This window comes from Panthera tigris, chromosome A2, assembly GCF_018350195.1.
Source record: "Panthera tigris isolate Pti1 chromosome A2, P.tigris_Pti1_mat1.1, whole genome shotgun sequence".
NCBI lineage: Eukaryota > Metazoa > Chordata > Mammalia > Carnivora > Felidae > Panthera > Panthera tigris.
Genome location: NC_056661.1, coordinates 115,254,031 through 115,266,158, shown reverse-complemented (window position 1 = coordinate 115,266,158; position 12,128 = coordinate 115,254,031). Strand labels below are relative to the sequence as shown.

At 43.3% G+C, this 12,128-nt stretch overlaps 1 protein-coding gene across 1 annotated transcript; it reads right to left on the bottom strand.

Annotated features, from left to right (window-relative positions):
- Positions 1 to 218: 218 nt before the first annotated feature.
- NPY (neuropeptide Y) lies at positions 219 to 7,604 on the bottom strand. Its single transcript, XM_042977402.1, has 4 exons — positions 7,520 to 7,604; positions 6,444 to 6,631; positions 2,266 to 2,346; positions 219 to 416 (listed from the first exon to the last, which is right to left on the bottom strand). The coding sequence occupies exons 2-4, from the start codon at positions 6,629 to 6,631 to the stop codon at positions 392 to 394; spliced, it is 294 nt and encodes a 97-aa protein (XP_042833336.1). The 5' UTR covers positions 7,520 to 7,604; the 3' UTR covers positions 219 to 391.
- Positions 7,605 to 12,128: the final 4,524 nt, after the last annotated feature.

Genomic DNA, 12,128 nt, shown 5'->3' with positions numbered 1-12,128 from the left:
CTCTCTCTCACTCACTCACACACGCACACACACACACACACAGCTGAGTCTTGATCATCATTAATCATCATATCTTTACAACTTCCATAGTCACTGCTTTAACACTGGTGAAGCGAACCTTGAACCTCCTACTGAGTGAGATTGCGATGTAACGAATAACTTAAAATAATTCTGACTACTGCAACAACAGATTTTTTTCATTGAGGAACATACACGTTTGAATGCTTGGTACTTTATTTAAACACACGTATATACAAGGACAACAAAGGGAAACTCTGCAGAGTTGAGCACAGTGGCTGCATGCATTGGGAGGACCGGCAGACTCTAGTTTTACAGGATGAAATATGGGTTGAAAAATAGGAAAAGACTGGAGAGCAAGTTTCATTTCCCATCACCACATAGAAGGGTCTTCCAGCCTGTCAAACATAAGAAGCAAAGCACGTAAGAGAAGCTTCCCAGCCTCCTGGGAGGCTTACAGAAAGTGAGACATTCAGTTCTGAACTGAAAGATGATCAGAAACTGCTGAAAAGGCTCCTGTTGACATTCTAAATAGGAGGTCAGGTAGAATATCAGAGCAGGAGACAGTGGCATCATATGCAGAGACCCAGCTGAGTAGTTTTCACTCATATTCACGGGAGTCTCAAGCAAATCTCAGAGTATTTAAGAGGCCCTGTATTTATCAAAGGAGCCAAAGAACTCTGCAATATTTCTGAAGATCAAAACTACAGGAATTACACAAAATGGTAACAAGAAAGTTACTGTTACTCAATTCTGAATATGCTTTTGTTTTCCTGCAAGGCTTTTTATGTAGTAAGATACTATTTTTATAAAGAACACTTTTTAATAAAATAGCGTTCACAGGCAACTTCGAAGCTCTCAAGTTTTGCCTCCTCCTAACGGCACAGGATTGAGGCTGTCTCCTTCAGGGTGCAATTAACTGTATTTCATGCACCAACCGTTAGACTTTAAGCCACAAAACAAAGAGTAGCAGCAAGGTTATTAAGTTTGGATGGTTCCTTTCCTTACCCAAAGCAGATAAGGTTTACCCTAAACTTTTTACCATGGCAAATATCACACGCAGGTCAATGAAACCTTAAAGGCATCTATTGTTTACTATTAAAAACAACCCTTATGAATTTTCCACCTGCTTCCCTTGCATTTGCTGTTTAAATCTGGGTTGATATCTCCAGACAAGAACACTGGAGTTTTATTCCAGTCCAAATTGTTACTTCCTTCAGAGAAAACAAACCCGACAACTTTAGACCTGCACCTTTGCCCAGACTGGCCATTTCAAGAGAGGACAGAATGACGATGGGAGGGAAAGTAAGTGGCTCAGCAGGTCACCCCACTTGTTCCTGGGGAGAACCGCAATAAAGAGGGACACGCCAGTCACACTCACTGAGCAAGTGTTCTAGTGACCTCTTCTGGGGAACCTGGTTCTTGACATTGTCTAGCTTTGGGTTTAAGGCAGACAAGCTCCCACAGAAATGGATGAAACCATGTGCCACGTGATCGAGGTAGGAGGCATCAGACAGAAGAGCCAGAAAGTTATGAAAACAGAGGAGGGCCAGGCTGCTTCCCAACAGCCTTCATTGTCCAATATTTGACACCAGCTCTTGGCGGGCTCCTCTCCCCCAGATGGCTCCACATTCCCAGAAAACCCCAAGGTTACAGACAAGTCCCTAAGAATATTATGTCCTTAACATTCATTCCTTGAAGTTTCTTTGTGATATTGAGCTTGAAATATGTCAAAAAGTAAACACTAGCCCCCACCCAGCCAAGACTGATCTCCGGCTTCATGTAAAATGAGGAAGATTAGAGTAAGACTCATGAGTGATATCTGCAGGATTTTTAGACACTCCACATACTGTATGAAAACTAAAGATTACCCCGGCCAAAGATGGACTGCCGGTCATTTCAATGTAGAGATAGGGACTCACTCTATGTTCTCTCAATTCTAACACAGTTAGAAATTCTATATAGAGTCATTTCTGAGGTGAAAGTCACTTATATTTAAAATTTTCAAAGGAGCACCAAATAATCTGTGGTTGAAAATAATACCCCACAGAAGTTTAGAGATTTGCAAATTAGTCCATGAAAAGAAAGGTCCTCACTGCCCTTTTCCCCATCTCCATTTCTGCCAAAATGCTACCTGGTCTGGAAGACTCATTCCAATGTCTCCCCCCTCCCAGGCAGCCCTCTGGGATTTCCCTCCCCCATGCATTTTGAGCTCTGCAACAGTGTCCCCACACAGGCTTTTCATACCTAGTTCTGGGAACGTTTTCTGTGCTTTCTCTCATCAAGAGGTCTGAAATCAGTGTCTCAGGGCTAGATCGTTTTCCATACCTTAAAAAAAAAAGGGGGGGAAAGTCTTTTATAACAAGTTTGAAATATTCATAAAAAGGAAAAATATTTAGAAAAAAAAGGAAGATAGTCTCCCTCTTGGCTGATCATCTGCTAACAATATAATCTAGTTATATGAAATAGACACTATCAGAAATATTATTTCAAATTATAAATATATATAATTTGGGGGCACCTGGGTGGCTCAGTCAGTTAAGTGTCAGCTTTGGCTCAGGTCATGATCTCACAGTTCGTGGGTTCAAGCCGCTCTGTGCTGACAACTCAGAGCCTGGAGCCTGCTTCAGATTCGGTGTCTCCCTCTCTCTCTTTCTGCCTCTTCCCCCACTAGTGCTCTCTGTCTTTCAAAAGTAAGAAAATTTAAAAAAAATTATAAATATGTATAATTTTGCTTAAATAACAAGTTAGCAGGTTATTTGAACCAATAGAAATTTTTAGTTAAATTCTTGCCTTTTTATACTACCACAAACAATACATATATAGAAACTTTTATAACTAAGTGACAGGAAATAAAAATACATTGCAGTATGATTTTAAATGTTTCCATAATTAGTTAATTGGCTATAGTTCTGATGACATACAGCAGTTTAAATCTTAACAAAGAAACCAGATGATTGTTCAGAAACAGCCTTAGGAAAAAAAAATCATCAGACAGAAGTTCTTGACCTACCTGTGTCTTCGAATCTCAGTTTTCTCATTTGTAAAAAAATCACAACTCGTTTTTAAATTGGAGTCTTTGTAGAAATCTAATGTGAGTCACAACGTTTTGAAAGCAACTTAGTGAAACACAAATGCAAGGTATTGATGTTGAAATTCACCCATTCTTAACAGAAAGCGATAAACATGGGTCCTATATTTTCCATACTTATTTAGGGTACCAAAAGCTAAAAACCTTCTTTCATGCTCTAATTTAAACTGCCCTGTAAATATAAAGGAATCTCACTGGTCCGTTGAAAGACTGGAATCTTACTGGTCTTTTTTCTCCTAGAGCAGGATGTGGATAGGACTATATGTGAATGCAAGTATATGCTATTTGTTCCAGGTGAGTGCGGACACTGGTCTATCTCTATCTCTCTCTCTCTGTCACTGCTGAAGCGTCTACCAAGTTGTATCTTTTTCCCTTTCTCAGAAAAGACCTTGTATACCAGAAACCACGTTGTTCACAAATGAAAAACTAGCCTGGATGGATTGATTAGCTAATAAGCAAAACAGCAAAACAAAGTATACCCTGCCTATCAAGTGCAATTAAATACAAATCTTTTGGAAAGATTTCCTATTATTGTTCCTTTGCTGGGGCTTAAAGGAAGCAAAAACAAACAAATTGCCCCCCCCCCATCATTTATAAGATTTCCTCAAGATTTTCTACAGTTGTGATGTCAAACTGTAGATTGTTGCTTATATACCTATTTATTCTGTTCATCCGTTGATTTTATTAACCTTAAAACTCTTGAGCAACCTTAACTCATTTATCTTCATCATGCTCCAGTGAATAGAGGAACTGACGAATGTTTTCTACAATTTACTAGTAAAGAAGCTAAATCTAAAATAGCAGGATTCACAGTCATGAAGTGGCACCCAGGACAGCATTGTTCACTATTCTTCCTTCTCTGCTTAATTCTGGATTCTCCTGCTGCTCTACAATGTTTCACCTGTCAAAGATAGAGTCTCTGGGGAAAAAAAAAAATCTCAAATCTGGCTCTACATTGATATCACCTGGGAAGCTTGTAAACCACTGTAAAGCTCAGGTCCCACGCACCCCTGAGGTTCTGATTTAACTAGTCAAGGCTGCAGCCCAGTACTAGCATATTTAAAAAGCTCCCTAAGTGATTCCAATGTCTGACCTGGATGGATAAAGACTAATCTAGGGCTGGGTTTCTCAACTTTGGTACTATTAACATTTTGAGCTAGAAAATTCTTTGTTGTAGGGGGCTGTCCTAGGCATGGTAGGATGGTTAGAACATAAAGTCAGCCCCAGCTGGGAACCACTGATGTAGGGGACTGGAAAAGCCAAATGTGGTAGATCCATGCTCTAGAATAAATGACGCAGCTTTCAGGCAATGAACCAGGAGCGTATAGCTTAAAAACATGGACTGAGTAGAAAAAGGGAGGAGAGAGAATGATATCAGACTACCATTTGTGCCAAATGAAAACACCTATTCACAAATGATGCTGTAATTTTCAAAAATACAAAATTGTGCAGATGATTGGGTTTGTGGGGTGGGAATGGAGATGATGGGTGCAGATGATAAGCCTCTGATGGTTTCTAAGAGGGAATTCATATGAAGATGAGACAAGAAACTCTGGTTCAGGATCAACTCATTCCCACCTAACCTGAATCTCTTCCCAAAAAATTCAAGCCCCTTTCCCTTTATTTTTGTTTCACCAAAGAGGTTGGAGATCACACTCAATGCTGATGGTAGTGACAATATCGAAGGAAAACTCAGTAGGAATGCTTGAATTTCACCACCCCTAAAAAGAAAAGCTTTCATAAGTGTTCTTAGATTCATGACCTGTAAAATGTAGATAATTATACTCACTTCAAGGCTTTGAGGTAAAGACTGGATGAAATAATGCCTAGGGAAACATTTTGAAATGCTAAAGCTTTATACAATGTTAAAAGCTTTCTTTATAGCAATCATCTTTGAAGAAATAAGTTCTACTATGTTATAAGTGACAAAATAAATAACCAACAAAGGTTTTCCTAGGTAAACGACAATTAATATCTTTTTTATTTGAACAATTCTTTTCTCTATATGAAAGCATAAGCAAGAATTTGAAGCAATTAACTTTCTGAGAAGTCTACTAGAATATAAAACATTAGTGCTTTTTGCTAATTAAAATGAACAGACTTCAAGGTTCACAAACCAGTACTATTTAACTCCAACATTTTACGTATTTCTGATTCTATGTAAACTGGGACTTTCAAAAGCTTTTTAGGATGTCATATCCCTGTTTGATGAAACAGGAAAAAAATTATTTAAAAAAAAATACAAGTTTGCCCCATTTTGAATCCTTCTCAAGGACTCTCTGACTTGTAAACAGTAAAAAGTATGGTAAAAACAAAAAACAAAATAACACTTTACAAACCATAATTTAAATATGTTAACATTAGTGTTTTTAAAGGGTTGACCCTTTTTAGCTTATCAAGGTCATTTGATCTTGGAATTGAAATAAGATATTGAATGATTTAGAATTAAGATGAACCAATTCAGGTAACAAATTTTAAATCCTGTATTATAGTTTGGATGTGATTTTTTCCCCTAATATTTGATGCTGAGAGTGAAAGCATGGCATTTAATTTTAGCTTTCCGAGGGTTCAGAATAAAGTTTACAATTTTCCAAATTCCATGTAATGCCAGGGTTTATCCTAGAGTGACTAGTTTTCTTCTTAACAAAGCACTAAGTAGGCACTTCCTTCTCAAAACTCACCTGCTATAAAATGGGGAAAGTCTCTGCATTTTAGATCAACTGTTTTCATGCTAAATCTCTATTTATTGGCACCAGGATTTTTAAGTAAAGAGCTGAGACTGAAAAAAAAAAAAAACAACCCACTGTACAGAAGACAAGAAAATAGCTCTATTTGTTTTTTCCTAAATACTGTCATGCAATTTGCTCTGGGCAGCTTGGAAAATCTGGCAATATCTTTGGCAACCCACCTGTTTCCTGGTTGGTGTGGTGGTTGTAGTTCCTACACATTCAGCTCGCCCTTCTCCCTACAGCACTTCCCTAGAGCATTTCTGACCTGTTTTAGGGGGTCCTTTCCCATCCAGGTTTCCAAACAGTCCCCCAACTGCTCTAAGAACCAAAAACAGCAGGGAGTGAGTGGGAGAAGATGGCCAGCCACACAGCTTAGGGAACCTAAATCTGGGGAGGGGTGGGGTCACGATGTTGTAACTACGGTTGCAGAGGGAAAGTGTTCAGCGCCCTATGCAATTATTCAGGGAACTGAGTATGTGCCTGAAACTGTGCTGCCCTGGGTTACAAGCAAGAAAAAAAAACTGGTCCCTGTCCTCTGAGGTCCCCAGGATCTCAGCTCCTGCAGGCAGGGCGCTCCTTGAGTGGGTCCCGAGGAGCCTACCCACCTCTGCCTGGTGATGAGGTTGATGTAGTGTCGCAGCGCTGAATAGTATCTGGCCATGTCCTCTGCCGGCGCGTCCTCTCCTGGGTTGTCTGGCTTGGAGGGGTACGCCTCGGCCAGCGCGCCCAGGCACACAAGCAGGGACAGGGCGAGGGTCATTCCGGATAGCCCCAGTCGCTTGCTACCCAGCATCTGCCGGCACAGAAGGGAAAGCGGAGAATAGTGGGGTTTGAAAGGATACATACCTCGAACTTCCCTCCTGTATGTCCCTCGCCACCCACACCCCGCTACCACTCGAGAGGGAAGTGGAGGGTGGTGAGCACCGCGCCGCTTACTAAAGGCACCATCTGCCCTGCCCCACCCTTCTGCTCCACGCGAAAAGTCCGCGCAAATTCGGTCCAAGTCGCTGCGCGGAAGAGTCATGCAAGGAGAGGTGTGAGGCGTCGGACCAGAGCTCGCCTGAGCCAGTTTAGATAGTTTACAAACACAAGTAGAAGTTCCTTCCCGTGGGGTGAATAATTGTCACTTTCCTACCCTCCTCCCCAAACCCCGGCCGGAGGAGAAAAGTTTCTTCTCTAATACTTTTGGTCTGTCTTTGCTGCAGGAGATCGGAAGTTATGGCTGAAGATTCCTTCGGGGTGACAATTTGGGAGAGAGGGGAGAGAACTCCCCGGGCAGGGCAGTCTCAGATCGGATCCCAAGGATCCGGGAAAGTGGCAGGGAGCTTCCAAACTCCGGGGAAACCTCCTTCCAGGCGTCGACCTCCGAGGAAACGGGGTTGGGGGTCGCGTTCCCCTTCATATCCTCCAAAAGATAACCCCAAAGGGACCGCGCGGCCGGGAAGGGGGAGGGGAGGGGAGCGGGAGCAGGGCGGGTGTGCAGTCGGAAAGGACCAGAAGGAGCAAGTGGAATTTAGCCTCCAAGAGAGGTCACCGCGCGTCGGGGCAGGAGAGCACCGAGAGAGGCGCGCAGGGATTGGGGAGCCGGGCACGACCCTCCCGTGGCCCCAGAGTTCCTCCGAGGGTGAGCCGGCGCGGTTCCCCAGCTCCCGCCCCAAGCCGAATGGGTCGTGGCACTCACGGTGGCTGGCGGGCGGGCGGGTGTGGCTGGGCGGCGAGGGCCGGGCAGTCGGGTGTGCCTCTCCGAGGGGTGAGAGCCAGCGGACCTGGTGTGGAGAGCGGGTCGCAACAGGGCTTTTATGGAGCTCCCTCGCCGCGGCAGGAGGGGCCTCAGGCAATCACGTTCGGGTGACTCCCACCCCGCCACTTCCCGCCCCCGAGTGGCGGGGGACGCGGGAGGGGGCTGGCGCCGTAGTCGCGCCAGCGGCGGCTCCTGTAGCCACCCACACCCAACTCTCCGACCCCAGACCCTGCCCGGGGAGGGGGGCCTGGAGAGGTGCGAGTGTGGGCGCGGGACCAAGCCGACGTCCGAGCCCCTGCCCTCCGGCCGCGCCCAAACCCGGCTTTCCCTCAGACCCCGTCTAACCTTGCCAGAGATGGAAGCAGCTCAGATCGTCTTTGTCGCCTGCCACCGGAACCCCAACCCGTTGGGCGCCAGGGTAGGGGGTACATGAATCCTCTATTTGATGGAGCATCTCCGGGACCCGCGCGGAAGTGGCGCGGGGCGCAATTCCTGTGCGCTTTCGAGTGGAGACAACTTGGGGTGCAGATCTTCCTGCGCGGAAAGCAGGTCCGGGGCGCCTGCTCCAAATCCTGAGTTTAGTGGCTCCCAAAAGGCCCCCTCCTGCTCCCAGGGTCTGAGAATGGGCTTCCGTGGCTTCGGCCCCTTTCCCCAGCTTGTGTTTCGAGGGGATCAGCCCGCTCTAAGTACACGCCCAAACGCTGGGAGCCCTGCTCCATCGGGACCCAAAGAGTGTGGCGTCCGAAAAGACCTCAGAAACGGGACACGGTAAACCCACTTGCTCACTTTGCTGGGAACGAGAGGCGTTTTGACCGCCTGGAGACCCATTAAAGCGCCATGGAACGAAAAATTCTGATCCAAAGCTACTGGCTAATTAAACGAACAGGAATTTCTTCTTTGTTAGCCCTTGGATAGTTACAAATACGCACGTTAACGTTGATTAAGAATGTGGGTTCTGATTGAAATCAAACAGGTTAAGAAAAGAAGAGAGAGATCACCATTAATTTGCATATCACATTAAACCTGTTGAATATGAATATGAATATGAATATGAAAGACGCAGAAACCATTCTTACAGAATCAGGATTTTATGCCCTAAAAGTTCCCTAAATGAATGCTCCTAGAAGTCAGACTCTTTCTAAATAAAGTGTTTAGGAAATTAAAGTGTTAAGTTACAGGCTGTTTTAATGTTAAAATGACAAGTGATTCTGTTAAATTGACACTTTGTTTTTGTTCTGTTTCCACCACACTGAGTTAAATATCAATTAATGTGTGGCAAGCTCTGAGCTCTCCCTGCCCTGTGGTGTGTGTGAGTGTGGTGTGTGTGTTACAAATTTTGAACACCACCTCCCTTTCACTTAGGTGAATGCTTCTCTTTCCATATTGCACAAACGTATGACAGGGACACAAATATCAGGGCTCTCAGAGTGGCTTCAGGGTTCTTAATGTCTGGTAAAGTTAGAACAAAGCACCTTCTCACTTACAGCTCTTTCTTGATCAGAGGAAAAAGCTCAGTCCACTTTTCAATAGATAATCTTATTTTTAGAGTGTATCACAGATAACACATCAGTCAAAACTTTGAAGGAGTCAATGAATTCGGAAGAAATCCCTTGTAAGGAGATGCACCATTCTTGCGGGGAGAAGACTGTGTTCATTTGATTAATTTAGCTTACAATAATGTCACTGGTATCCAAAACTAAGAGCTTATTCTCAGGGTTCAGCATTTAGAGATACATTCTTACATCCTTATCCCACTGGCCTTGGGCTATGAATATTACATCTCTTCTCTCGGGTGTTAGCTCCATTAGCTTCTATAGTTTTCTATGCTTCTACATGTAAAGATATACTTACAGCTTATAAATTTGCTTGCGTTTGTTATATGAAAGACACAAAGCAAAGCCAAAACTCCTAAAAATCAAAAGAACAGTTGCTCACCCCAGCATCTCCTTCTAGTTGCTGAGCCATTTCTCTCCTGTGTTTCAAAATCAAGTTTATTTATTTAGTTATATGTATATGCATCCTTAGCAGCTTTACTGAGATACAAGTGAGATATGCTCATCTACAAATGTTTAAAATATTCCATTGGCTATATTCTTACACTCTGTGAGGTCATCACCACATTCAAGGTGGGCAACATATACATAACCACCAAAAGTGTCCTCATATCCCTTTCGTGTCAACATTTATGCTACTTCCTGCCTCTCACCCAGGCAACCATTTTTATTAATTTCTTATGCATCTTTTCTGACTTTTTTATGAAAATAAAAGCAAAACTGTTATATGTTCTATTTTTCCTTTTTTTTTTTAATATTTTTTTTAACGTTTATTTATTTTTGAGACAGAGAGAGACACAGCATGAACAGGGGAGGGGCAGAGAGAGAGGGAAACACAGAATCGGAAGCAGGCTCCAGGCTCTGAGCCATCAGCCCAGAGCCCGACGCGGGGCTGGAACCTGCGGACCACCGAGATGGTGACCTGAGCCGAAGTCGGACGCTTAACCGACTGAGCTACCCAGGCGCCCCTATTTTTCCTTTTTTGTAAGCCGAAGAAACATACATACTGTTCAGCACCTTAATCTTATTTAATACTATATCTTGGAAATCTTTCCATTTAGACCTTAAAAGATTATTAACTTATCTCAAGCCCCTCTCCTCTCCTTCCAGGATGGAAGAGTGGGGCTGAAAGTTTCAAGTTCCAATCATGCCTTGAGTTTCCGGTGACCAGCCCTCATCCCCAAACTATCTAGAGCGCCCCGCCCCCACCCCCCACCCCCCCACCCTCACCCCCAGCCACCAGCCATCCTGTCAGCAAACAGACACTCTTCTCACTTTAGACAGACCAAGGCTCTTAGAAGCTCTTGTCAGGAACCAGGTTAACCACCAAATATTAGAACAAAAGATACTCCTAGCACCCTTATCACTCAAAAAATTACAAGAGTTTTAGGAATTCTGGACCAGGAACTGAGAACAAAGACCAAATGTATTTATTATACCACAGGTGGTCAGATCAGGTCTCATTGAAAAGGTGACACTGAGCAAAGACTTGAAGAAAATGAGGGAATAAGCCAAGCAAAACAAAACAAAACAAAACTGAGCAGAGCATCAGAGGCAGAAGAAAACCTGATGTAAAGCCCCTAGGGTGGGTATGTGCCTGGCATTTTCCAAGATGAGCAAGGAAGCCATTGTGGCTGGAGCAAAGTGGGAGAGGAAGAGGATAGTAGGTGAGGTCAGAGAGGAGTGGAAGAAGAGAGATCATCCAGGACTGTGTACATATTTTTGTGCTTATATAAGTGAACTAGAGAGTCATTGCAGGTTTTGAAGCAGAGAAGTGATATGATCTGACCTATATTTTTAATAGAGTCACTCTCACTACTCTGTTAAGAACCTGATGAGCAGCATGAGTGGAGGTACAGAGGCCTGTCCGGAGGCTAGTAGATTAATCCAGTAGAGACATCATGGTCACTAGGACTAAGGTGGTGGCAGGAAAGAGGTGAGAAATGGTTGGATTCCAGATATATTTTAAAGGTAGAGCAAAGAGTATAAGAGAAAGAGGAAGGAAGGAAGGAAGGAAGGAAGAAAGGAAGGAAGGAAGGAAGGAAGGAAGGAAGGAAGGAAGGGAGGGAGGGAGAGAGGGAGAGAGGGAGGAAGGAGGGAAGGAAGGAAAGAAGGAGAGAAAGAGAGAGAAAGAAAGAAGAAAAGAGGAAAGAAACAATTTACTGTTATCAAGATTGAAGGAGGGGAAATCATTACAAGCCTCACAGACATTAAAAGGATAATAAGCAACTTAAATAAAAGGATAATAAGGAATGTTATAAACAACTCTCAAATATAAATTCAACAACTTAGATTAAATGGAATAATTCCTCAAAAACCATAAATGACCAAAACTTAGCTATGATGAAAGAAATAGCCTGAATAGTATTATACCTGGTTCAGATTGTTCAACAGATTCCAAGTAAACCCATACCCTCCTCTTCTCTCAAAGACAAGCTGCTTTAGGCAATAATTTCCTCCCTGCCCTCCCTACCTGTCTGTCTCCTGCTTCCCTCTGGAATATACGTGGAAAGGCATGAGAAAACAGGCAAAGTAGGAGTTCATCACATTTGTTCCTTCCCTGTTTATACTCTGTGTTTCTCCCAGCTAGTAAAACAAATAAACAGAAAATGCCAGTTCTTAGCAGTTTGTCCCAGCTCTATTGTATAAACAGCTATTGTTCTCTCGTGGTAGAGAGAGACGACTGTCTAAAGACCCTCCTGACACTTTTCTTGGCTTCCTTTCCAAATCCCATCCCTCACACCATCTCCCTACTTCCCTCCGAATTGGGACCATCCACTTTTTCAGAACTTTATGTCTTCATATTTCTGTTCATTGTACTGCTTGTGAAGGAGTCAAGTATAAACTACAACCACTTTCTGGAATGTTCTCTCTGTAGATGGTATTTTTAAACTTACATTAGGAGACTGTGAACCTTAGTTTGGTTGTTTTCTGACTTTCTTTCTTTCTTTCTTTCTTTCTTTCTTTCTTTCTTTCTTTCTTTCTTTCTTTCTTTC